Consider the following 27,833-nt stretch of genomic DNA (forward strand, 5'->3'; position numbering starts at 1 on the left):
CTCTGTACACAGTGAACACAAGGCTCACTTGCCTGAGATTTGCTTTGTTGCCAGGCTCCAAAATTCAGTATTGAGACCAGACTTCCTGAGCAGCACGGGGTAACCTGTCCTCTGTATGAAGAATTTCATCAGCCATTGAGAGAACAACTGTACAGAGAAAAGAAAAGGGCATCATCATGGCTCTTAAAAGAACAGGAGCTTCTGATAAATTTAAGTTGATTAAGGAAAAGTGGGTGGTTCAAGGCAAGTTGCTAATTTCTGTGGAGGGTTTGAAATCCACCTTAGCTTGGTGGTTGTGCCTGGTGGCTCTGCTGGAATTAGCTGAAGTTCTCCCTTTAGTGCTTGGTTTATACTCCTGACCCAGAGTCTGCTCAGCTCCAGGACTTGCACAGAACCTGGAGTCCTCTGGTGTGAAGGATGGAATGCAGCTCTCCTAAAGGTCAGGGCATTGTCCCCACCTATTGGCAGGGTGTTCCCAAGCCTGACTGACTGCCACGGGTGTTCTTTTGAAGGCACCCCCTCAAAGGCAGGCCAGGAGACTCTCTGTGAGCAGGAGCACAGTCATGTTGTGGTATAAAGCTGGTCTCAAAACCTGCAATAACCTGCAATGGCCCCAATACTTTCAGAAGTACTTACCACACATTTCCTACAAAGCATATTCAGCATTAGTGGATCTTTTTCTGGCTGCAAAAAAGGCCACATTCCGTTTGGCACTGCATCTGGCATCCCATCTCCCCACAAGGATTGTCCCCAAGACCTGTCATCTGCCTTTTTAGATCCTGAATGTTGTACAGATCAGAAACATTCTCCTGATCATCAAACTGGAAATTGCAAAGGCACCTGAATACGTTTGATGTGGGCTTCCTGAGCAGTAATAGATGTGGAATCTCACTTAAAAAGGTCTTTTAAGATTAAAATTTAACATTACTAACAGGAATAAAGTGTAACAATTTGTGTGAAAACGCTGCACAGGTGAGCACTTAGAACAGCACAGGAAACCAGAATCCAATGTGTCGTGTGCACTTTTCTTTATCATTTCTCCATCTATAAATGCAGCATAAATTATTATCTACCTAATTTCCAGATACACAACATTCCTTTAAGGTGTGTATGGGATGCTGCCCTTGTTCATTAGGCCATTAAATATCAGAGAATGAGCAGTTACCTCTCCTGAGCAGTGTGCAATAAAGCAGCTCCTCTTTCCACCCTGCCAAGAGACCTGTGCAATCAGACCCCCGTGACACCGACACCCATGGAGCTCTGCAGGACTGCACAGCTCTACCTTGAAGTATCATTTCATGGCATCAGAGAGTCCAGAATTAAACATGAAACATTCTGCTAATCCTTGTGAAGTTGACAAAGAAAGCTGTTACCCTGTACTTGATCAGCTCCTAAAGAAAATGTTCCCCTTGGTAGGACATCAGGCTCTGCTCGTGGCCAGACACAGAGACTCAGCACTGGAAAATTTCACTGAGATTTGCAGCCAGGCTGCATCTCAGGAGACTTCCTATTATTATTTTCTTTACTAATAAATCATTATGTTGTCTCCTTCACAGCGCAGAGAGTTCAAATAAACCTGTCCCTGTGACAATCTGATTTTCTGAAGGAGTGTCCTGTTCTGTTGAGTCATGTGAGAGGAAAATACAAAGAAGTAGAAAGACAGATCAAAAAGGGGTAGCAGAAAGGGCCCTGGAGGCAGACTTAAGTTTGGTATTTAATATTTCAGGTAAAATATTCACTTAGCATCAATTATCTTGTTGGGCTCTTTTTTTATTTTTTTTTTTCCCAAATGAAATTGCTTTCTGAATCAGCCAGCTCTCTAATTACCAGATTGAATGATTGAAATTTTTAGGGCAATTAAATTCAAGCCTTTCTTTTTCAGTCCTTATGTTATTCCCCCCTTCTCTCCCTCCCCTCTCCAGTCTGGAGCCTTTCTATAATTTGGAGGCAGTTGCAGAAGCAAGCAGACCTTTAAAGCCAAGATGTATGTCTCCTTTAATTCCTCTGTGGATTTGTTTCACAGACTAAGCAGAGAGGGTTCTGGTCTCTCAGGACATGTGCATTACAAACACACTGCATGGTGTGGGTTTTATCCCAATGTGTCATGTAATTTAAAAACAGCTTGGAAGGATTCGTTTAATATAGAAATTCTGTGAAAAGATAAAGATCAATGCAGAAAATACAGGCACTATTGGAAAATGCCTGCAAAGCAAGCTACAAGACTAAGGAGCAAATTGATAATAACAATGATGATTGATGGTGTACTAGATAAGAGAAAACAAAACTCCCAATAAAACAATACAAAAGTCTGTTAACAGAGCTGCTAGGAGAAAACCATGAAATGGCTGGGTGAAAGGATAAGGATTCTTCCAAGAAAGGACACAAAATTCACAGGATGGAATGCCAGGCCCAGGTGACAAAGCTGCTGCTCATTTGTCTCTGTTGTTGGGATTAGGACATTAATCCTGCAGAATGAGTAACCACATTCTCACATGAAGGTTTGTCAGCTGGTCTGTGGATTTCAGTGGGACTATTCCTCCCTAAAAGTTAAGTGGGTTCTTAACAGCTTTGATGAATCAGGATCTAACCCAGTGAACATGATACATCTTTATTACAAAGAATCTTGGAAATTGTGTAGGATTTGCCTCAGAAACCTCACTCTGAGTTTTTCAGGTTTCCAGACCCAGCCTAGGACACAAACCTGGGGCTACTCTCCAGCAGGCACTTGCAGGCAGAGGGACTGAGGGATTTCTTTTCATGCTGTGTTACCCTGGGGATTGGTGTAATGTCAATAAATCAGAACGATGAACACCAGGCTAACTTCCAGCGTGCATCCATGGCCATTTCACTAAAGCCAGATGAGCTGCATTATGCCTATTTATTACCTAATTATCCCTGTAGGTGTTTGAGGTGCCCCACAACACTAAGCAGTCCTTGCCCTGAAGAGCACACAGTCAGATCTAAGATTAGAGATGACAGCACTGCAAGGGGCTGGACCTGGAGAAAGAACAAGGCTCTTGTTCAACCAGAAACTTGAATGCACATCTGTCCCAAAGTTCAGTTAATTGGTTGAGCACTGCTGTGACTCAAGGTTGGGATGACTGATGGAGAGAAGAATTTCAGATGCAGCTTCCTGAAAAACCTACTGTTTCTGCTGAATTTAATGTTCTGATGTTCCTGCATGGATACTCTGAGAGACACAGAGATCAGACCTTTAGGAACCATGATTTCATGTCAGCGGAATTTTGCAATTTCATAGTGGTTAATGTTTTGGCTCATTGCAGTAATTCCAATGGGATGGAATGTGTGTTAATGTCCATGAGCATTCCCTGGGAGACATAGCCCTTGTGGCTCCTACGCTGCCTCCTGTTCCCTTCCTGCTCCCACTGCCACATTCACTACCACACACCTCTTCTTTCATGCTCTGAAGTCCATGACTCTCCACCACTTTGCACTGTCTTGGGATATGGCCACGTGTGGCTGCATTTCTCTTCACAGAGAAAAGCAAAGCACAGCTTCCCAGGGATATTTCTGGGATTAACATTCTCTGAACCTCAGAGAAAGAAAAAAACAATTCTTATATCAGTTGCTGCCCCTCTTGTTGTTCACAAGTGGAATGCATTGTGGAAGATTGTTTACCTGAAGGGAGGGAATTGGTAATTAGATTCTAGTGTGTTTTGATTCATTAACCAATTGAATCCACGTCTGAGTGTCAGGACTGTCAGCTGACAGTCACGAGATTCTGGGCAGTTGAGTGCAGTTGGGTGCTTGTGCAGATTCAGTTTAGATGTAATATAGTATGGAACAATATAATAAAGTAATTAATTAACCTTCTGAGAAAATGGAGTCCTCCTCGACATTTCCTCCCCTTGTCAGGGTTACCCTGTAATTACTATAGCCCTGGACTTCAGGTATTTTTATAGATTCAGGGGAAAGAGACCTGCCCTGAGTCACTTTATTGCCATCTGCAGAGAGGTGCTTTTCCACCCTCCAGGTGTAGATGCAGTTCTGCAGAGGCTCAGATGTTTTGCTGGAGCTCTGAATGCTGCACCAGGCTCTGGGGCTACTGAAGTGGCCAGGATTGATTGCTGGTTTCCCCAGAATTTTCTCATGGAATGTGTTTCCCTTCCTGTTTTTTCATGATGCCATGTCCACTTAAAATCTTCCAGTGCATGCCCTGTGCTCATTATTTAGCAGTACATGGGAAAACCCCTTCAGCTCAAGCTTGCTGTGAGTGCTGTACAATTGTATCCCAACTGCCTCCTCTACTTATCTGCTGCATTATTTCTGTGAAAGCAAAAGCTGTGCATGGAACAGATGCTTGGAATGGTATTGGGATCCAATTACTGCACTTTTCCAACCTTACATCTATTGTCTAAACTTGGAGCAGGCATATTTTTATTCCTTGGTGACACTATATAAAGAGACAATTGGCATTGTGTTTGCTGGCTGACTGGTTGGCAGAGCAGGGGTGAAAGGAGCAGCAGCACCATGGTAGGTTTTATCCTTCCCCATGTCTGTTTATGTCTGTATTTCTTTCTGACTCTTATGATTCAAGCAGAGCAGGAATGATCACACAGCATCCCATGAAATCTCATCTTAGTATCACATCCAGAATGCTGATATACCCCACAGAGTGAGCTGGGAACTCCCAAGGACTGCTCTGCATGTATTTCACAGAGGAGGAAGGAACAGGACACAGATGACTGTGCAGAAAGGAAGAGTTTGTGCAGCTCTGTCCCACATTCACACACCTGGCACGGCTGGTGTGGGAGAGAATTAAAATCTGCTGTGGTGTGATGGGGACTGAGGGAAAGGGATTGCTCTGGAATTGTGACTGTGTTGCTCTTGTGACCATGAGGAGAAGTAGGAAGCACTGCAGAAATTTCTGTGTTTTGTCTTTGCCCTGCTCACTGTTGGCTTTTAGCTCTGGGACTGCACCAGCCACCTCACTTGGTGTGATTCCAAAAAGCAAAGAACTCCTGCCTAAGGAACTGTGGGCAGAGCAGGCAGATCTTTGTCTCTTGCAAATTCAGAGGAATTACTACAACAGTATTAGGGGAAAAAAAAAAAAAAAAAAAAAAAGAGCAGGTGATTTTGCCTTTGTTTATTTTGCTCCTTTTTGCAGGTCCTTTTCAGTCTGTCTAAAAGCAATGCTGCCCTGTGGCTCCCTGGGGCTATGGAATATTTGATTGTGGAGAACACCAGAGAGGGAGTTGTGTATGAAAAGCTTTCTCAAAGCTTAGTTCCAACTTGATCCTATTTAAGCAGGTGATGAATGTGATCCACGTGCTGCTCTGAGCAGGGCAAAACCACATTCAATGGCATTTCTAAAATCCATGCACAAAACAGGCTCCAGTTTCATCCAGTGCCAGCCCAGTGTCAGTGGTTTCACACTAATCTTGCTCCTCACCAGTGTTTCAGAAGGGACCAGTGCCTTGTGCTGATTATGCCTCTTCAGGTGTGGATTTACAGGTTTCCCTTTAATCAGCCTCAGTAAAGTCTAAGCCAGCCCTTTTGTGGGGTGGGGGACAAGTGCTGGGTCTTAGCTTTTATTTTTCCCCTCTTCTTTTTTTCCCCAAGATTTCACTTATCAGTTTTTTCCCTGCCTGTTTAGTTCAATGACACACCAACACTCATTGATGTTTGAAGATATTCCAGGACATTCTGTGATGAAATGCTTAAGTTAGGAGACGTGAAAATATAGTGAGAGACTCGTCTGTCTCCTCGCTCCCAGCTCAACTGACGATGCTCTGTGGTGGTTCTTTTCATTGTGCCTTTTGTTTTGGGAAAATCTCTTCTGAGGTACCTTACTATACAGGGACACATGAAACAGATTTAAAATGGAAAGAAAAAAATAGCCTTAATGAAAGAAAGCTGAAGAATATCTTTACATAAGGAAGTGATCATTTTTTATTAATCAGAGGGAAATGTATATGTAATTATGCTAGATGAACTCTGTGGGGAGGTTTTTTTCTCTCTTTATGATGTCTTAAGGGATTTATAAATATTACAGAGGTTTTATAGCATCATAATATTTCAGATGTGCAGTAAAGCTACTTTCAAAGGATTAGTGCAGACAAAGCAGCATAGTAAAAAATAATTACAAGTCAGCCAGTGCTACTAGGCTCTGACATCCAGGGCTGATGACAGTGAGAGAGGCAGGGTTCAGGGAGATAATTTTTCTAACAAGAGCAGACCACACAAGTGCTGTGGAATGGAGTTCTGAGAGCTGTCTAGGGCTCTCTGTTTATTCCAGGGAGTTTCAGACGAGCTGGGTCTGTGATGTCTCCCTGCACGCTCCGTGCTGCTGGGCAGAAGGAAGGGCAGTGGCACAAGGGGGGAGAGGGAAGAGTTTTTCTTATTCCCAAACATCCCCGTGTTTGCTCAGTTCGAGTGACTCCTCGTAGCACATTTCTGTACGCCGAGGGGAACTGTGCGCCCAAAAATAGCCTGGATGCTGATCAGAGGTGCTCTGCAGGCTGGAATGTGCCACCTGCACCGAGAGCAGCACCGACCGCAGCACGGCCACGCTGAGTGACCCCGGCAGCTGACACGGGGCTGCTGCTGCCACTGCTGGGTGTGTGTGGGTGTGTGACACACTGGGAGTGTCCGTGTGTGTGTGTGTGTGTGTGTGTGTGTGTGACACACTGGGAGTGTCCCTGTGTCAGTGTGTGTGACACACTGGGAGTGTCCCTGTGTGTGTGTGTGTGTGATACACTGAGAGTGTCCCTGTGTGTGTGTGTGATACACTGAGAGTGTCCCTGTGTGTGTGTGAGTGTGTGTGTGTGTGTCAGTGTGTGACACACTGGGAGTGTCTCTGTGTGTGTGTGTGTGTGTGTGTGTGTGTGAGTGTGTGTGACACACTGAGTGTCCCTACACACTGAAATTGTCCCTGTGTGTGTGGGTGTGTGTGTGACACACTGGGAGTGTCCCTGTGTGTGTGTGGGTGTGACACTGGAAGTGTCCCTGTGTGTGTGACACACTGAGAGTGTCCCTGTGTCAGTGTGTGTGACACACTGAGAGAGTCCCTGTGTGTGTGTGTGTCACACTGAGAGTGTCCCTGTGTGTGTGTGTGTCACACTGTGAGTGTCCCTGTGTGTGTGTGTGTGTCTGTGTGTGTGTCAGTGTGTGAGTGTGTCAGTGTGTGTGACACACTGGGAGTGTCCCTGTGTGTGTGTGACACACTATGAGTGTCCCTGTGTGTGTCTGTGTATCTGTGTGTGTGTGTGTGTGTGTGTGACACACTGGGAGTGTCCCTGTGTGTGACTGTGTGTCGCTGTGTTTGTCCATATGAGTGTGTGTGTCCCCAAATGTGCTTGTGTGACCGTGTGTCCATCCGTGTGTGTGACAGCCCCGTGTGTGCACACAGGGACTGCTCATCTCTTCACACGAAGGAGAAGATTTACTGGGTTGGGAAAAGCAGCTGTTGGATTTTGCCCTATCTGTTGAATTTTGGCCCATCTATTAAATTCTGGCCCATTTGTTGTTTTGGCCTATCTGTTGGATTTTGGCTCAGCTGTTGGGTTTTGGCCCAGCTTTTGAATTTGGGGTCCTCAAGGTGGAGGGGCCTGTGGCTGGAGAGGATGGGGAGGCTCTCTGCTGCTCCGGGATGAGTTTGGGGGATAAAGCCTTCCGTCTGGGTGTCTGCAGGAGGCTGGGAAGGGTTTTCTGTGGGGAGGAGGAGAACGCTGGAGTGCCCAGGAGTGTGGAGCAGGGAGGCTGCAGGCCAACAGATTTTGTATCTGGCAGGGATCAAAGGTGTGTGGGTGTGTGCAGGCTGGGACTACACACGAAATGGAGTGAGGATGAGAAGGGAGGGGTCTGTTTGTGACTGCAGAGCAGGTAATGAGATCTTCTCTTTCTCGGTTCTGATAACGTGGTTTATTTGAATGATCTGAGGCTGCTGCCTGTTTGAAATGCAAATTGTGCCCTTAGAGCAGTTTGTGTTGCTTACTCCTCTAGACTGCTCCCTCCAAGGCATGCACTTGGGTTGGCCTTGTGATGCTCACCTGCCATGGAAAGGACCTCAACCACTCTAAAAAAACACTCTGTCCATGGCTGGGATGTTTGGTGCAGATGCAGTGTAAATTATCACAGCAGAGCAAACCTGTGAGACAAAAATCAACAAATATCCTGTCCCATGCTGCAGCAATCCCTTGTCCAGTCCTGAGATGTAACTTCTGATTCAGAAGCTGTATTTGATGATAACAGAAATTTGAAGACAGGAAATGTCAGCACCAAGATCCCAGAGTGGATGAAAAACAAGGAGAGAGTGTGATGGATGAAAAAGTAATAGTAACTGAGAGATGACATCACACAGTGGATCACGGCAGGGGACAAGGTCTGAGCAAAATGATGGATGATTCTGTCTTTTCTGTAGTTGTAGATGTAGTTGCAGAGGAAGGAAGTACAAAATGCGAAACAGTAAAAACCTGGTGGTATCTTATGTCTATTTTGTCCTGGACTGGATAAACACTTAAGGCTACAAGACAGCAGAATCAGGCTCTTAACAGTGTCCACTGCTGCTTCTCCCTGCAGGGCTCTCTCCTGCTTATCCACTGAGCTGTCTCTGGTTGAAAAATTAGAAGAAGACACAGTAAGTGGCTGAGTAGGGAAGTGTTTCTGCTTCTGTTTTTGACTTTGCTGTCAGGAGCACGACACTGTTCCACGGTTAAGTATTAAGAGTGTTTTCTGAGGGGCTTAGAGCATGGTGGGCTAAACAAGGAAGTGACCTCCCCAAACCACTCCAAACCACACCAAACCAAATGACACCAAACCAAACCAAAGCTGTGGCTTGTGCAGAGTGCTGCCCGTCTCTCCTGACTGCCAAAGGAGATGCTCCTGTGCTGCAGGAAATGCCAGGTGGAGGTTGGTTACTTCCTGCTTACTGAAGGGTACAAGTGTGTCCCTGAGCAGCCACTGGGGGACCTTGCTCACCCTGCTGCAACTTGCCTGGTTTTCCATATTTTTCTTGGTTGTGTTCACAATGCACTGAGGAGTGGAGATGATAAAGCTCTGCAATAATCCAGTGTCATGGATCTGCTCTGGCATCACCTCTTTGTGAATTTATCAGGGCAAACAATGCCTCATGTTCTGAAGTAGGAACAAGGTATTTTCATCTCCTGCCTCCTTTGTTTGTAGAGACAGAAACTGATTCCCCACCCCCTTATCTTCTAGGTCACCCTGAAATCAAATTTCCTTCTGATTCTCTTGAACATCACCCCCCTCCCACCTTTGCAACATATAAAAAATGGATCCCTTTTCTTACATCCAGAGAGGCAAAGGCCACACACACTCATTGTCTTTGCCTGCCTGTGTCCCTGCACACCCTGGCTCTTTTGGGCTCCCTGACACTGCCAGAAAGGAGAAACATAAAGAACCTCAGTGAGGAAAACTCAGCTCAAAGAAAATGTCTGGTACAACAGAGTTTTCTTGGGACCAGATTTTGGTATGCTTCCATTTCTTCATTTAAAGCCTCTAAAACAAACCAAAACCAACCAAATAAAACAACAACAAAAAAAGACCCTTTAAAATCCAGGCTAATTGAAAGAGTGCTAACACTGCTAAGACAAATGAGTGATAAGCGACAAGCCTGTGGTTTCTCCTCTAAAGTGAAGTGTTGTTTTCTTCACAATGGGATGATTAATACTCTCAGGCAGGAATATTAATAGGCTTGTTCAGTTGTTGCAACATTCTTCCCACTGCTGTGCTATTGAGGCCTCGGAATCCGAGCCCAGGGGACCCTCAGCTCTTCAGTTTCTCATCTGGCACGTTTTGTATGTCAGTCTCACAGCACATGTTGCAATGAGAGCTGCTCTATCTTTGCAAAGTGCAGCCTGGCACACTTTAGTTTCAAGAGTGGGGAAATCAAGGCAGGCAGAAGTGATGTGTCAGTCACCCACTTTCTCCTCTGTGGGTCACCTACTAAATCCTTGACGTCTCAGAAGCCATACGTTTGCTCAGCTCTGTGATGTTCCTTTTAATGTGCCGTTCTTTCAGAGAGAGACTCTGGAGTCAGAATCCTGACTGTGTTCATTAAAAAATTCTGGAGTGTTTGGAATTGTCAGACATCAGCACCGAACTATTCTATTCTCAGAGTTATTCTTTTCTGTAACACAGACCTATTTCTGTTCTCTTAGAGCTGTCTTTTAACTCAAGTTACCCACCAGAAAAACAATGAACTCTGTTCTGTTCCTGCTCCACCTACTTCTCTCTCAGCCTTCCCCCTCACAGCACCCCCCTGCCCACAGCTTGTGCAAAATTGGGGTGCAGTTCTTTCTGTGATTATGAATTTTCTGGCTTTTTAGAGCAGGTAAGCTGCATTCCCAGTACTGGGAACTGGTAATCCAAGATGCTCTATGTTGGATGCTACAAGACTTAACTTGAACCTGGTGATGGAAACCAATGCCAGCTGGCAGCTGTTCATGGGCCCCTGTGAAATGTGGTGGTGGTCTCAGCCCCCTCTTACTTATGAGCAGGTCATGAATGGGATCCATATCCAGACCTTCAGCAGAAAAACTAAAAATTGATTGAGCATCATGGGCACTGATCTTCTCTGTCATCTCTGGAGACAACAAACCAGAGAGTAACTGTGAACAAATATGTTAGGATGAATTTTTCTAGTACTTCTTCTAGGCTGGAAGTAAATAATTTTTAAGTTCCCTCCCAACCCAAAACATTTTATGATTCTATGATGCTACAGTAATTGTTCCCTGTATAATCAGTTTTCAATCTTTGCCTTGAAAAGCACTTCACTAATGTGAAGCCTTTTGGGTGGTTTTTGACTTGCTGGTGTGTTTCTAATAGATATTGAGCTGCAGCTTTTGCATTTATCTAATCCTTCCTTGCAGCTATAGCCCTTGCTTGAAGCCTTACAGCCCAGAGAACCCAATAAACTGAGGAATAATGGAGGAATTGCCAGCATTTGGCATTTAGAAGAGCTGGACCCCACTGTCTGTGGCTGTGGTGATGGCTGAAAAAATGCAGATGGTTTGCTAGCAAGGGGAATTTATCAAGCTGAGCATGGATGCTGTGTTTGGCCACAGCAGAGCAGACCATGAGAGGGCAAAGCCTGTTTTGTGTCCAGCAGAACCAGCCCCAGTGCCCTGCCCAGGCCCCCAGCCCTGCAGTGCCCCCACAGCTGGCAGTGCTCTCCCCTGGGTAACATCTGCTTCCCCTTTACCTCAGGGAACAAATACATGAAAATACATAGGATTGCTCTGAATATTTCCATTCGATCTGGAAGTGTTGAAAGCCTCCTCCAGGCACCTCACGTTATGTGGAAGATTGCCCATTACTGCTCAAAATAACACTTATTTCATGTGGAGGAGGAGGAGGGAATCTGTTTATTCCAAAATCAATATTTCTACATTCATTAAAAATTCCACTTATTAACTTCTTTTTTCCATGCCTGTGGTGGCATTCTATCCTTGTTTTTATCCTCACTACAAGTATATTTTTCACTTAATTTCCATTCCTATTTCCAGATTTTAGTTCTTTGAATTAGCTGATAGGAGCTTGACGGGTCTGGAGTGTGGGTATGTGGGAGAGTGTCTAACATTGCCCTAATTTTCCCCCTTCCATATCCTGGGATCTAAACCAGGGTGGCTGAGTGCAGAAATCTGCCTGGCAAATTAAATTGATCAGACAATGTACGCTTCAAACAGAGTCAAGTGGGAATATTTTCTTGAGCTGCTCTGTTCCTCAGGATATTTGAAATCAGTATTGAATTTGAACTTTCACAGGCTTTTTTATTTTGATGAAAGGAGACAGTAGAAGTTGCCTTCTGTTTCAGGCAGAATAGCCCAAACTAAGTAAGACTAATTTTCTGTGACACGAGAACCAGGTGGGACTATGATAATGAAGTTTAAAAGTAAAAATGATAAAGAAAAAAGTAATCTGTCTGGAAGGGAACTCAAAAGGCATTGCAGCTCATTATCCTGCCCCAAGTAAGGATAACACTGTGATTAAAACACTTCTGTAATCCTTAGGAATCACAGATTTTATTCTTTACTGCAGAACAAGAACTATATTGTCTTAGGCAAGCTGGTTGGGCCCTTATTCAAAGATACTTAATGAAGCCTGGTTCTGACTGATTTTTAGTGAGCATTAGATTCTTAGATATCATTGTAGCTCTTTCCCCAATCTTGCTCTGTCTCAGCCTCCAGACTTGAGAATGGTGATAAAAGCAGTCCTGCCCTTTCATTTGAGATGACTATCTTGAATATTAAAATAACATGGTCTGGTGAGGTGCTGCACTGCAGTGCCATAGGTTGGTGCAGGAATAGAGACTCCAGGAGTAAAAGGTGCTCCTGCTTGGAAAGGATTAATCTGTTCTGTCAGTGCTGGTCCAGACCAAGCAGATTTCTAAACATTTCTGTGTGAGTAGGAAATGATATAACTTCCCTTTCTAGTTCCTGAGCTGAGCCTTCATGCAGGGCCTTGTTTGGAGTCTGGCTGCCAGTCCCAGCATGGGACATGGGAAGAGGGAGCCCTTGGAGGCACTCACCTGAATTCTGGAATTTCTTGAGGTCAGCAGGCTGGCAATTCTAACTCATATTGTCAAGTGACACCACTCCACACCAAGGGCTGTCAGCCCTGGGCTCTGCAGCCCAGTGTGGAGGGGAGTGGTCCCTGTGTGACATGGCCTGGGATGCTTTGAGGTGGAGGTGACCCTGCCCAAGGAACTCCAGGGAGAGCCAGCAGTGCACCAGGCAGGATGCTGACTCACACTTTGGGTCCCTCACCTTTTCAAAGACAGCGCAGTGACAAACTGTCCTGGTTTGTCTGAGCTGTCAGGTCCCAGGACACAGCAGGGAGTGGCAAAAAGCCTCAGTCTGCTAATAAGGCAGCAATTTTTATCCCTTGTATAAGTATATATATTCAATCTTATATATATATATATATATATATATATATATATATCTAAATATATATATATAAGATTGAATATATATACTTATACAAGGGATAAAAATTGCTGCCTTATTAGCAGACTGAGGCTTTTTGCCACTCCCTGCTGTGTCCTGGGACCTGACAGCTCAGACAAACCAGGACAGTTTGTCACTGCGCTGTCTTTGAAAAGGTGAGGGACCCAAAGTGTGAGTCAGCATCCTGCCTGGTGCACTGCTGGCTCTCCCTGGAGTTCCTTGGGCAGGGTCACCTCCACCTCAAAGCATCCCAGGCCATGTCACACAGGGACCACTCCCCTCCACACTGGGCTGCAGAGCCCAGGGCTGACAGCCCTTGGTGTGGAGTGGTGTCACTTGACAATATGAGTTAGAATTGCCAGCCTGCTGACCTCAAGAAATTCCAGAATTCAGGTGAGTGCCTCCAAGGGCTCCCTCTTCCCATGTCCCATGCTTATATATATATATCTAAATCTGTCAATAAGATTGAATTTTAAAACCTTGTATTAAGAAAGCACAATCCTCTTGTATTACTTGATTGTGTAGTTTTTACCTTCTGTTGAAGATGTAATTTCTTTTCATGGGTGCTTAACAGACAAAGGAATATGTATTTGATCTTCTTATTTGTATTACAGGCTCCCAAAAAGGCAAAGAAGAAGATAGAAGGTGGTTCCAATGTTTTCTCTATGTTTGAACAAACCCAGATCCAGGAGTTCAAAGAGGTTGGTCACTACTCTGCTGTTCTCTATAGTCTCCTGTTATTGCTAATGAATAACATAGGTTTTGTTTGTAATCCTTATTCAATTCTCCATCTGCTTTAATAGAACACACAGTTGTTTTCTGAATCATCCCTGTGGTTTTGGCTGGTAGATAATTTTCCTTGTGTGTTTGTTTGTTCTTTCTTTCATTCTTTCTTTCTTTACTTCCCTCACTCACTCCCCTGTTTCACTCTAGACTTATTTGAAAAGCACCCAAGCCCCCACCCCAAAATAAAGGAAAAGCATCATCTCATCCACTTCAGCCCTGATTCAGGAAAACCCTTGAGCACATGTTTAAAGTTAAGTGATATTTTAAATAATAATAGTCTCGTGTGCTCAAGTATTGTCCTGAATAGAGATGCCAGGCTGAACCAGGGCTTTCATTCCTGCTCTGTTCCACAACAGCAGCAGAAAATATTTGTCTGTGCCCTTCTAATGCTGCCCAAAAATGAGAAATGAAAAGGCCAAGAAGCCCTCAGCTTTCTCCACAAATGCCAATAAAACAGGACAACATGTGGAGATGAACAAAGCAACTTCCAGCTCCCAAGGGATCTGGTGTTCCAGGCACTGCAGGTTCTTTGACCAGTTACCTGTGAGGAGGTAAAACTGATGGGTGGCCTAAAAGCTGGAGCATATAAAAGACAGATAATCTGTTTGATGAGTTTGTGCTCTTTTTCTGTGGGGACAATCTAGAGAGTCCATGAGACCATCACATTCTTCACTGGTTTGTCATTTTAAATTACTGATTTTTTCCCCATTTTTTTCTAACTCATGTCTCCAAAGCAATTTCCAGTGTGATAAATGTCTGCTGTTTCATGTTGTGCTTTCATGTGGCTTTCACGTTTACTTTTCTTGAGGATTCCCACCAGGAATGCTCAGTGATGGACGAGACCAAACCCAAGGCAAGGCCTGGGAATATGACCCAGCTAAATTAATTGGAATCACTAATCATTTCCCCACAGTCAATGGGAGCATCTTTTCTCCCACTCCTTCTCTATATCCTAGGAACCTTCCATTTTATTTTCTCCAGGAATTACTGTTTGAAGATGGACCAACACAAAGAACTGGACAAAATGCCATTATTTGATCTTCTCTAAATATGATAATACCAGGAGCATTTCTAGGGGGGTGGTGGCAGAATAATGGCAAAAGCATGAGGCAGAGGAGTGGTCGAGTGAAACCCAAAACCATGTTGTGTCTAAGAACTGCATATCTGGGACACATATTTCTGAAAACCTGGTTTGGATTAGAATATTTTTATCTAGAGATTTCAACCAGCTCATCAGCAAATGTTTCAGCATTGCTGTTATGTTATTTAAAATTCATCTACTACAGTGCCTGATGCTCCTCCTGTCTCCCGTGAGCTGCCTGGGTTTGGCTTTGCTCTTCATACCTTCTTTCTCTTTTGCTTCCAAATTGTGGGGAATCACCATTTAAAGCAAGGGCAAAACATCTCTAAAGAGTTGGGCTTAATTTTTTGTAAGGGGATGGTTTGGAAGGTAAATATAAGATTATTAACATAATGCTGAATGGAGCCTCATGGGCAAACTGGGCTGTGAGCAGTGAGGCTTTGCAAGAAACTGGAGGAGAAAATACCTGAAGATATGTGGAGATAACTTGTTCATGGGAAGAAATGCACCCTGTAGGGCAGCAGACTTCAAAACTCTGCAAGTACTGTAATCTCAGGGGAATACTGTCTGAGGAAAGAATAATTCCGGCCATTGGGATGATACTGTCCCACACTGATGTACCTGTCAGACAGACAACCAGCTTCAGAGTCATGCCAGCATCAACTCCTATTCCCCATGGCATGACCCGGGGAATTTCAGGTCATTAAAATCTTTTCAAATCAATGAAACATTATAAGTGTGATGGCAGCCAAGAGATGGACACACAAATGGGTAAACAGATAGAGCAGTTAGCTGGCTTGGTAAACAATGGTTAGAGCACACCAAGTCTGTGTTGGCTGAAAATTAAAAAAAAAAAAAAAAAACCAAAAAAAACCCCAAAAAAAAACCAAAAAAAAACCAACCAAAAAATACACAACCAAAAAACAACTGTTTTTATCTATCAAAAGTTAAATTTTGCTTGACAAGGGTATTTAAGGTCAGCACATCAGTGTCAGTCAGAGCACACAGCACAGTCTCAAAGATGCAGTGTATTGGAAAGGAGAAAAAACTTTGAATAAACAATCTTATGGAACCTACATTTCTCTGTACTTTTGAAAGTTCAGCTATCTCTGTGTGATGGATCATTCTAAGGCCCAGGAGGAATCGACTTCAGGCTCATAGCAGGGAGATATCCACAGAAATGAAATGTTTTAGAGAAACATTTCAGCCTCATTCAAGGAATGGGGTATGGGGAAAGTATAAACACAGAGCAAACTCTGGCTGAATCTGCCCTGACCAAAGCCTCCCTAATTCAAACTTTTATGGGTTAAGGGCTGAATGGCTGGAGCTGCCAGCATTGGCTTCAGCCCAATGCACGCTGCACTGAGCATTAATTTAGTAAGAAGAAGTTTGGGTGGGTTTAATTAAGCCCCTTGCCAAGATACAGTAATGTGTTGAAAGTGAGGAAAGTGCAATGATGTGGAGGAATCAAAGGAAGTAAAATATTCCTTTTTACAGCATGAATATCATCCTCCCATGGACTGACGTGTGTGACTGGAGCACTGTCCTGTGCAATGGAAATGGCAATTCCTGTTCCTTTTCCTTCCCACAGGCTTTTACCATCATGGATCAGAACAGGGATGGCTTTATTGACAAAGCAGACTTGAGAGACACATTTGCTGCACTAGGTAAAGGAATAATTCAATACTTAAGAGATATGCTGTCTGAATTTCAAACATAGAAGAAAGGTTGGTATTAGAATGACAGTGGGGGAAGAAATGAGATACACGGAGGGCAAAGGGAAACCTGTTCTGTTTGACCTTCCTCCCTGGGGTGGTTGGGATCTCACTACTGAGCTCCAGCTGGAAAGTGTCCTGAGCAGGGAGTGGAATGAAGGTCTGATCCCTCCCCTGCAACTATTTCAGAAGAAGCCCACCCAAGCAGGGGTCCATGCCAGGCATTTCTGATTTGCCTCTGAATCCAGGCTTTTTCATCTGGTAGCCATGGAATATCCACTGATTAGCACTGCAGTCATGGACTAGCTGCCCCTCTGCCCACACAAACCTAGGAGGGCTTCGTGTGAAGTTCTGTGCTGCTGGGAGTTTGTGTGGGGTGAAATGTGCATGTCATGAGATTAGGTACTGTCCATTCCATGGCTATCTCAACCTTGATAATGTCAAGCAGATCAGAGCAAATCTTCCCAAGGAAATAAAAAATTCAAGCGCTCGTGATCCCAAACCTGGAGTTGTATCCTTGTAGCAGCATTTGAGGCTTGAACAGTGATGTAGGCATTTGGGCTTTTGCCATCTGGAGCTTATTAAAAAGAGCTTGATAAGAATCTTTAGTGCTCCCCGGGGTGGAATCAGACGCCAGCAGAGTCAGTGCAAGGAGCAGAAGCTCCTGAACTCTTTATTGTGACAATGAGGTTTGCAAACTTTGGCCTGTAGCTACTGTTACCCTGAAATATTTATTTCTTAAGGCCAAGTTCTGCTATCTTTCCTGTTCAGTGAAGCCTTTCAATGCCTATAAAGTACATTCACAGCAAATTACCACTCAATTTGAGGAGGGTTGCCAGGGTCTAAATTCTCATCAATAGGGCCGCACAAGGATGGGGAAGGGATCTCATCCATCTGCCCTCTACTCAGAGAGGTGTCTCAATATCCAGGAGGGCAAAGACTGAGACCTTGGATTCACTTCAGTCACTTTGATCTCTGCTATATTAATATCAGTGGGGCCCATATTTCACCTGAGGTAAAAAAAAAAAAAAAAGCCCCAGCTCAAAAAGCAGTTTATTTGGAAGTTCCCCTTCTCTCGTCCACTGCTGGCCATGTCTGTGTTATTTATCCTTCTTGCTCCTTCAGTCACCCTTTGAACTCAGAGCCAGCTCTGCCAATTTCTTTTTCACTGGGGTATTTGGGAGTTGTGTTCTACCATGTTATTAGCAAAGTTGCACAGAGCCCTGAGCTCCCCAGTGGGAGGAGATGAATGGGAATCGTTTTTTGAAACACAATTTGTGATTTATTATGAAAAATGATCTCTGCTGCAGGTCGTCTGAATGTCAAGAATGAAGAGCTTGAAGACATGGTGAAGGAGGCGCCAGGTCCTATTAACTTCACTGTCTTCCTTACTATGTTTGGGGAAAAGCTGAAAGGTAAGTACCTCTGGGGGATTGGAGAGGTATCTGTCAAAGATCCTCAGCACTGAAATATCTCAGCACCTTGCAAATTAGAAGAATGTCTCTACAGAACAATGCTTAGAGGCAAGGAGGGATCTCCAGTTTTGCAGACAGAGGGGAAGAATGAAAGGCTGAGGGACTGTGCAGAGGACAATTCAAAGGTGTGATTTAGCTTACACAAGCTAACATGAAAGAAAGGGCTGAGCTGGGGTCCAGAAAGTGATGAAACCTCAGCAGCCTGGAGCAGGGTGCAGGGGAGTTATTCACCATCAGAAGGCTCCTGGGCTGAACTCATGCTCGTGCTCTAGTCATAGCACTCCCAGTGTTAGCTGCTTTTAAGTATATCTTAAAAACCCACCCTTTTTGCACTCCTTTGTCACATGGGCTTCCCTCACTTTCTGTATTCATTGTAACTCAGTGGCTCAGCCTCAGTGTCACTTGAGGTCAATAGTGATTTTGCCATTAGGTGAAGATTTCACTGAATAACCCTTAATGGAGTGGATAAATTGAAATAATTAAATTTCAGTGGATTACAATGATAAGGGAGAGGGATTTTGCCCATTGCCACACAATATATAGGGAACACTGCGGGAAGTTCAGGAAATGTGGGTATTAAATTTGCTGTGTGAGCTGGTAATTTAGTCATGTTTCTTCTCCAGTTAATGGCTGGAAACTGCAAGAGAGGGGGTGTGAGGCCAAGACAGAACTCCAATCGTCTTCCTACAGCCATAAGAGAGAGGTGAAAGCCTTCAAAGCAGGGCTGGCCTTAGCCAAGCACATTCCAGAAGTCTGTAAAAATAACTAATGAATAGAAAAATGGAAAAATCTGATTCTATCTTCTTAAAAGCATTTATTGTTTGGTTGATGGACTCTGGCTTTGTATTGCTGAACACAATTCCAGTGAAGGGTTTTCTATGCTTGGAATAGAAAACAGAGAGGTCTGAAAGAAAGGATTCATGTAGCTGGTTCTGGAAGAAAGAGACTCTTGCTAAAGAGGGCAGGAAGTCTGGGAAGCACGAGGGGTGATGGAGAAGGCTGGCTGAGGAGGGGATTTCATCAACCTGTGTGTGGTACCTCCACCAGGATATTCCAGGTGTCTTCTGGCAGAGAAGGGAGTGCCCTCCTCCATATTCTACCTCCTGGGATATGTGAATGTTTGTCATGGGGTGCCCTGCTGCCCATTCCATTTGTGAGCATGGAAATGAGCTCTTCCTCCTCTCCCCTCTTCCTCCTCTCCCCTCTTCCCCCTTGCCCTATGGAGCTGCTGGAGCTGGCAAAGCCTCTGGCCCTGCCAATCCTGTGGCCTAAAAGCAGAGCCAGCACAGGAAGGTGAATGGCAAAGCAGAACCCTCTTGTCTGCAGGTTTCCTGTTGGCTACTAGCAAAGGAGGAGGGTTTTTTTAATTTCCATTTGGTGAAGGGAAAATCACAGCTGTGCTTGTCATGCCCTTCTGGTTGGGTTTGTCATGCAAAGGAAACAGAGCCAAAAGACTGCACATTCCCAATCAAAACTAATTGGGATGAAGAGCCTTTGTAGTGCAATTAGAAAGGGAGAAAGGGCTAGAGGAAGTGGATATGGCAATTTTGCAACACTCTTTATTAGCTAAGTACCACTCAGAGAATTTGGTGAAAGGTGCTTTCTAAGTAAAATTTGTTGTGCTATAATTGATTTCTGTCATAAAGGGGAAGCTGGGATTTTCAGGATGAGCTTTAGCTTTGTATGTTGAGATTATGATGCCAGATGAACAGCTAACAAAACTCGGTTTATGTTAATGCCAACCACATGGAGCTGCTTCTACAGGGAGTCAGAATAATACAATTTGTACAGAAAACAGAGATGCCGCACATCAAAGAAACCACTTTATTTACCAGCTAATCAATAAAGAATGCCTGCTGCATTGCTTCTCTTCAAAGCCAAAGTCCAAGGATATGACAGAGTAGAAAATGTAAAACACAGTAAGGAAAAAAAATCCCCCCCACAGCGGTGACTACTTAAAATGCAGCCCTCTCCTCTGAGCTGGGGGATGTTTCTCTTCATGGGACAATCAAAACACTCATTAAACACCAATGCTCTTTGTATTGATCACAGATTCATTGCAGTTTGAATACACTGCCTACAGCTTGGCAAAAATAATGTACACGGCCATTGTGTGGCAAGGAGGAGGCCATATAGCCCGAGGTGTGTTCACCATTATATCCTGCAGGATCCTGCTAATCCTTGTGAAATCTTACAAACAAAGCAAACTGTGAGGGCATCAGGAGAGTCTGTAGAGCAGGGAACCTTGGCTGGGTTCTGTTCTGGTTCTACCTCTGCCAAACTTTGAAACAAACTTTGGATCTGCAACCCCTTTGTGCTGTATCCCTTTTAAATCACTCTTTCAGCATACCAAATAGCTCCATTTTGTCCATGGAATCAGTTCATCTGCTTGTAAATTTGGTTTCCTACAGTTACAAAGATTTGTACTGTGTATACTACGGTAATATTTTGAAATATTGGGGAATAGTCAGGAACAGAGTACACAGTGTATCCTTTGGTGTGGGTTGAAAATGAGTCTACTCAGAATCTGCAGTATTACAGAATAGACAGAAGCCCCAGCCAAGATTAAGGCACTGTGAAAACAAGTCCCTGACACAAATGTTTTCCAGTCTAAAGAGATGGGATAGATAATGGAAGGAAGAATAGGAAGACCATTACAATCATTTTACTGCTGGGAATGGAGGGACAGGGATATTAAAGTCATACCAAAAATCTGTGGCCCAGCTAAGAGCAGAAGCAAAATCTTGTAGCCACAGTCTAATTCTTTAAACCGTCCTGTTTCTGTAAGTAACACTTAATGAAGAGACTTAAGGGGAAGGGCACAATGGGATTTAAGTCAGATCACCATCCCACATTGATCATCCTGTTTCCATTGCATTCCATTGGCATTTGGATTTTATGATGAGCTCCATTTCCCTTAGTGAGGGAAATAACCTCTTCTCTATATGGCCAAGAACAAGTAACATCAAAAAGTGTTTTTACAAGGAACGTACAGTGCAAGATTAAAGGAAGCCAGTGAGGGAAACAGTTTGTTATATTTTCATTTCTGAAAGCCACTAATCCTCTGGGTACTGATATTGGAGACCAGTTCCTGGAAGTTTTCTCTCCTGCAGACATAGAATAGATATGAGTTATTATTTTTAAGCTTCTGAGCATTGAACTATTCACCTCTATTGTTTATCTGACATGACAAATGCTGCCGACTTAGAGAACCTTTGTCTTCAAACCCACAACTGCAGAATTCTCCATTTTGCACTGTTTCCAAGCGAATGTAATTACTTAGCAAGTATTCTGCAGCCAGAGAAATACATCCAGCCTTCTAAATTATATTTCATTAATTTTAGGCACGGACCCAGAAGAAACCATTCTGAATGCTTTTAAGATTTTCGACCCAGAAGGAAAAGGCCGCATAAAGGCAGACTAGTAAGTTTATTTCAAATCCTTTAGAAGAATAACAACAATAATAATAATTGTAGAGTTTTAAAGAACTGCTTAAAAGCTGTATTTTTCACAGTATTTTAAGAGGCAGAGAAACATTTAGCTTTGTAAGCCAGAGCTAAAAGTCTGGACTGTTGTATGAATGTATTTGTATACCAAAAAGAGATGTTATTGTCTTCAGACACTGCAAGAGCCAACGGAAATATAATCACATGTAGGCCATTAGATAGCCTCTTTTTGAAGGTCTGGATATAAATCGACACATGACTCTTTGGAAATTAACTCCATATGTAAAATTAAAATGAATGTCTGGTGCCTAACTCTCAGTGCTTGACTAAAATGGGAAAGCTACTCCCCTCTTTAAAAAAGTGATCAATTTAATTAACTCTGAGACATGGTTTTAGTGCTGGACGTTTTCCTTTTTATGTGTTTATCATTTGAGCCTTCTGCTTCTAGAAATAATTTGCTGTAAAATTCCACTAGATATGGTGAGAGCCAAACCAAATAATACTATTAATAATCTGGCAATTATTGTCAATATGGCTATTTTTAAATAAGGAGGCAGAACTTAATTTGTATTCATATCCTGTTGCACCAACAAAGCAATGTAGAAGGACTTTAAGAGGTATTTGCACAAATGCAAACACTCCTTGCACTGCCAAAATTGTGCAAGGACTTTCAGGTAGGTGAGATAAATGATACCAAATCAGTGCAGGGGATAAGGAGATTGGACCTATTGCTCAAGAGAAGTGGTTTATGTACCTAGATTTATGCATATGTTTAAATTTGTTCATATGCTGAAGTTTTATGGTGAATTTGGGGTCTGTACTTCTACTGCAGCAGCCATTTCAGGTAGATTTTATAAAGCATGATATGTACAGGAAATCTATAAGGGAACCATGAGTTACAAAATTGTATTTACATCAATTATTGCTGCTGATGTTGTGATAGCCTCTGCCCAGAACCCCGTGGTGATTTCCATGACATTATCTGCAATAATTGATGAAATTTAGTTGAAAATGTAAAATTCATGTATACTGATTCTTTCCTTCACCAAGGTGGTTTTCTACGGCAGTACCCCAGTGGGTCTGAGAACTTTTGCAATATGCAAAATAAGAGAGACAGTCCTTTGAGTAAGAACTTCCAAATTAATTAAACACAAGTGGATGTAGCAATCAATCAGAAGGAACAGAGGGTTAAGAGCTGTCCTGGTGGTTTGGAGGTTAACATCACCCAAACAGCTTGGGAAGAACAGTCAGGGGATCACATCAGAAGTGACTCAAACAACAGAATTAATGTAGCCTTTTGCCAAATAGGGCAGATCACACAGTAGTGAAATCACAGCCATGAAATACGAACTTCTGATACTCCAGAACCCATGAAATGTTATATTTCCCACCACTATCTGTAACAATATCCTGCATACAAAATCTGCAGCTTGCCACCCTGTGTCCAGATCTACATTCCTTGGATGCTGTAAGCCAATTGGAGTTTGGGGCAAATTAGGAATGCAGTATCACACTCCAAAATGAAGATGAGAGAGAAATATTTTATTTTTCCTTGATGGAAAAGGTCAACCTTGTCCCCACCCCCACTGCACTGCTAACATTAGACAATTGTTTTAGTTCATCACCACAACAGAGCATAATGTTTACTTATTAGACCCGAGGGTAATGTTGATCATTACAGAACAAACCATTAAATCAATTCTGTGGATGTCTTTGAGGTTTAACTTCTATTCATATGCTTCCAAAATGTAGACATTTGAAGTTTTGAAATAATTTTTCTGTTGGCTCATGCAGCCATTTCAATGCGACAGTTAATGCTAATAAATAATATTTCTCCGTATTAAAAAATCCTGGAATGTTTCTCTCAAAAACCAGTCATGCTGACCTTTTAATCAGAACTTCATTTTTATGTTCATGGAGTTAACATCCTTCTGGGGATTTTTATGTCTCTTCCCTCTGCGTGTTTTCACCTCTAGTCTGGAAATGACTCACTTAGTCCATGTGATGGTAGCTGGGATGGAGCCTTCTAACCTTTCCAGAAGCTCCAGGAGTTTATAACTTACTTCCAAATTCAATGACAGACCTTGTTTGTCTGCATCATTATACCACACATAAAACCCTTCCCACAGCATGATGTCAAAAAGAGAAAAAGCTCCCAGTCCCATTCTCAGCTGGTGTAAACTGGGGCAATGTTTGGAAAGGTTGGATGATTCAGTCCCAAATGCCACTCATGGGGTGGAGTGAGTCAGGCCAACACCAACTGTGCCTGATGCTGAGGCCAATGAAATTTTTCAGATTTGGGCCAAATGAAAATGGACCCAGGGGGATGGATGAGGTCCCAGGCATGCTGGACTCTGGAGGTGTTTGGCTGAGCTAGAGATGATTCTCCCCATAGCTGTAGATCTCTGCTCCTTCCCACTCACCTGGTTTCCTCCAAGACAGCACTGCAGGAAGGGCAAACCCAGAGGAAAACCAAAACTGTCCCAGAGATTTCACAGATAATTTTTAAAAAGGCTTTTAAAATATCAGAATGCAACAAGGTGTTTGTAATTGTTGAAAGAATTTACGTGAGCCAGGATAAGGGATCACATTTAGACTCCTAAATCAAAGCAAATGGAATTTTTTTGTGTGTTTTGGGGGGTTTAGTTTGGTTTGGTTTTTGGGGTATTTTTTGAGAAGACTATAAGATTTCTAAAGAAAACAAGATAAAAAAAAAAAAAAAAAAAAAGTGCATAATTTCTGGCTTTGGAAATGGTGAGTGTTTGTTTCCCTATAAAATAAATAATGGAAAATGTGCATAGATCCTTCAGTCAGTCCTTCTTCCTTGTGAGTGTGCCAGAGCCTACTGGGCTGTGCATCAGAAGATTATAATTAGATATTTGATCTTTTCTTTTCCCCTAAATACTTTAAGCATGTGAATAGAAGACACACAGTGCCCAGATCTCTTTTTAATTCAGGCTTGTTTGTAATGAAGTTTATTTGTGACTTCTGACAAAACTGCTGTAAGTGCTTCCTTCTATTCACCAAGCTCCTTCCTGGACCACACTTCCCATTTGCATTTGCTAATACTGTTTGTCCAGGGCATATATATCCAATAATCAATTTATGCTGAGGGGAATGATCTCTCTACTCTTGCACCCACTGATCATTTAAGAATTCTCCTTCAAAAATGCAGTCACATACCAAATGGCCAGAGGAACAGAACAGAAACAGACACTTGAGACAAAGAGATGAAGAAACTTAGCTAACTACAGAGAATGGTGAAGTAATTCAGGAAAAATACACTAAATAGCTTAAGCTCTGTCTGTTGCCAAAGCCTGCACAGATATATTCACACTTGTCCTTCTTCATTGTTTTCAATTTTCCCTTTCTGGGCTTCCAAATGTGCATTTTACACCAACAATGGCCGCAGAAGTGTATGTGCCCCTGCCACAACTGGGATGTGTAGCCTTTTCCTGGAAAAAAATCACAGTTGTCAGAGCTGTGAGTGCCATTGTAGCTTTGCCACCCAAACTGCACTTCTGTCTGGGAGACTTTTCTCATGTGCAGAAAGGTAGGATTTACTGTTTTGCCTGAACATTTGCACCCACAGTAGGTGAATTTTGCTCCCCTGCAAATATTCCTGTTCAGGCATGATTTCTATTATAAATAATTTAAAATATTCCCTTTAAAAAGCAGAAAGGACTTCTTCCAGAAGAGCTGCCACTCTCACTCCCCCCACAATAAATTCTTGAAAAAAGCAGGTTTTTTTTTTTTCAAATCCACAAACCAAATCAGATTTCTATATTTGCCTCAGCTTTTGATTTTGTACAACAGACTGCTCACCTGTTATCACAGCTTTACAGTTTGTTTTACTGCTCCAGAGCTGTGTTTGATAATGTATAAATACATTTGGTTGTGACAAAAGGAGACAACTCTGCCTCTTCAGCGTGAATGAAAACTGTGAGATTAATATAGGAATTCTTCTACAGGAAGAGGAAATTATTGGTGTTATTGAAGGGATGTTTATGTGAATATAAGTGAGTTTATACTGGTAGATGTCCCAGCACATGGTGTATGTGCTGCCCTCAGTACATGAGTAACTGGGGGAGGTATAAAGACATTTTATATACAGGGGTTAGACTAGAAACAAAATAATTCTTTCTGGCTTTTTTATTCACCTCTAAACTTACGTAAAAAAAAAAAAAATTACATGCTCAACTGCCTTCCCATAATGGGTTTAAAACAGAGGGTAAATCAGCTGAGAGTCTGCCCCCAAAATATCCTCTTTGATGTAATTGCACGGGATGCAGATTGTGTGTGGGATAAGCTCCGTGTTACAGGGCTGTGACTCCAGATCGAGACAGTGCACCGTGAAATACAGCAGGGCTCATGCAGCTCCACAGCTCCCCTGGGAATGGCTGCATGCAAATAAAGCATTCTCGGGTGATGACTCGCAGTAGCGGCTGGAGCTCTCTTTCAAGTCCTCTTTCTCATTTCATGCTCTGTTCCTTTCATCCTCAGATTTTACAGAAAATATTCTCTCTTTTGGTTTTGTTAAGTGATCCAAACTTTAAGCAGCAAGTGAGGAAACCTACCATTTTAGGTTAAGATAAGCATACGAAATCGCTGTATTTCAATTACAGTAATAACCTTAAACAATTTTAAACCTCTATAAAGTGTCACAAAAGAGAAATAAGTTGGCAGAGCGAGGCATTGACACTGATGGGTGCCCACAGAAAATCTCTTACAATATCATGTAAGGATTAACAGCTCTAATTTATGCGGTCACACAGATTTTCTTTCATGCAACTTCAGGAGGGATCTTGCCATCTGAATTGTCATGTGCCATTATCACCCTTTAATCAGGTTATTTCGTTTTATTTGAACAGCATCAAAGAAATGCTCATGACACAGGCAGACCGGTTCAGTCAAGAAGAGGTAAGGAACTTTATTCAAAACAGGAATCCAGCTTCAGCTCCTGTTCCTGTAAGTCCTTGCCCCTCTTTAAATGCATGAATTTAGCTGAAATCCAGACTGAGAGGAGGCTGATGCCGGCTCTGGCAATTAGAAACAATTCAAAGCATCTCTTCTGAAGAGCTCCATGGCTAAATCAAAATCAAATAGATTCTCTGGACTCCCATCCAAGTGCAAGTGTGGCCTATCTCGTGCTGTTCTTCCCCATGGGCAGCTGGGCAATTGATTTACTGGAGTCCAAGTGGATTTGGGTGGGGACTGTGTTCTGGTTTCCATTTCTGTGAGTTACGTGGTTTGAAATTTGAAATGAGGTACTGACTTGGTGGTTTGTGTGAGACTGAGCATGGATTCTGCTGGTTGGGAGGAATTTAGGGGACTTTATTTTCAGAAGAGGAGATGGAGTGGAGCTGGACTGTGGACAGAACAGACTGGACAGTTCTAGTCAAGAACAGAGACTGGACTGGACATTTATCAACCAGGGCTTACCTGGGTTTCAGGGAGAGCTCTTTTCAACAGGGAACTTGTGTGATTCTAGCAGGACTTTATTAACCACTCATGTTCCAACTCTGGTTTCAGTTTTACCGAGCCCAAGGAAAACTCCTCCATGGTGGTTAAAGGATCAGGGAGCAGGGAGCTGAGCTGGCTGTAAAATGAAAAGGTGCTCATGTTGCTGTCCCAGGCTGTGACACTTCTCTCTGTTTTCTTGGCAGATCAACCAGATGTTTGCTGCTTTCCCTCCAGATGTCTCTGGGAACCTTGACTATAAGAACCTCTGCTATGTTATCACCCATGGTGAGGAGAAAGACTGAGCAAAGAGAGGAGCTTCTCCTGTGCTGATGCACCCAGTTGTTTCATGATGCACAAGACAAAGGGCTAAGCATCCACGATGTGAAGCCACGTGGTCATTGGAAGACAACCAATAAAATAATTGAAAATAGATTAAAGTTATTTAATGCTCCTCTTTTTATGAAATATCAAAATACCAATTTTGTGAGGATTTTTCCCCCCATCTTTTTTTCCTGTCAGTGGTTTGAAATGGTATTTTCTTGATGAACTGGTGCTTTTGTGATTTATTGACAAACCTAATGTTCACCAGATGGTCCATTGGGCACTGCAGTCTTACTAACCTCTTGTCTTTTATATGTAAGCTCCATGTATTAATTGAGAATTCCTCTAGCTTATTGCACCAGGAAGAGTGTCTGGCAAATAGATTTATGTTCCATTCCACAGCCCCTAGCAATAGAAGTGTAAATAAAACAATCTTAAGTTCTTGTGAATATGCAATATGCCCTCCCCATCTCAGTGATGTGGCCAGTTCCTGAAACCACTTGACTCATTTGCTTTGGTGCAAAAGAGCAGAAATAGTGGAATATTGGCTGTTTTTCTCATAGTAAAGTTCACCTAGGTGCACTGAGAATGCAGGAATAATTAATTTCCTCCTT

General features: G+C 42.9%; 1 protein-coding gene across 1 annotated transcript; it reads left to right on the forward strand.

Moving 5' to 3' along the window:
• The first annotated feature begins 4,308 nt into the window (after positions 1-4,308).
• On the forward strand, positions 4,309-27,330 carry MYL10 (myosin light chain 10). The gene is made up of 7 exons (XM_041422965.1): positions 4,309-4,494; positions 13,547-13,633; positions 16,391-16,466; positions 17,825-17,929; positions 21,334-21,412; positions 26,307-26,355; positions 27,102-27,330. Exons 1-7 carry the CDS (start codon positions 4,492-4,494, stop codon positions 27,198-27,200), a joined length of 498 nt encoding a protein of 165 aa, XP_041278899.1. The 5' UTR covers positions 4,309-4,491; the 3' UTR covers positions 27,201-27,330.
• The last annotated feature ends 503 nt before the right edge of the window (positions 27,331-27,833 follow it).

Source organism: Onychostruthus taczanowskii, unplaced genomic scaffold (genome assembly GCF_017590055.1).
Source record: "Onychostruthus taczanowskii isolate IOZ18803 unplaced genomic scaffold, ASM1759005v1 scaffold75, whole genome shotgun sequence".
In the NCBI taxonomy this organism is placed as follows: domain Eukaryota; kingdom Metazoa; phylum Chordata; class Aves; order Passeriformes; family Passeridae; genus Onychostruthus; species Onychostruthus taczanowskii.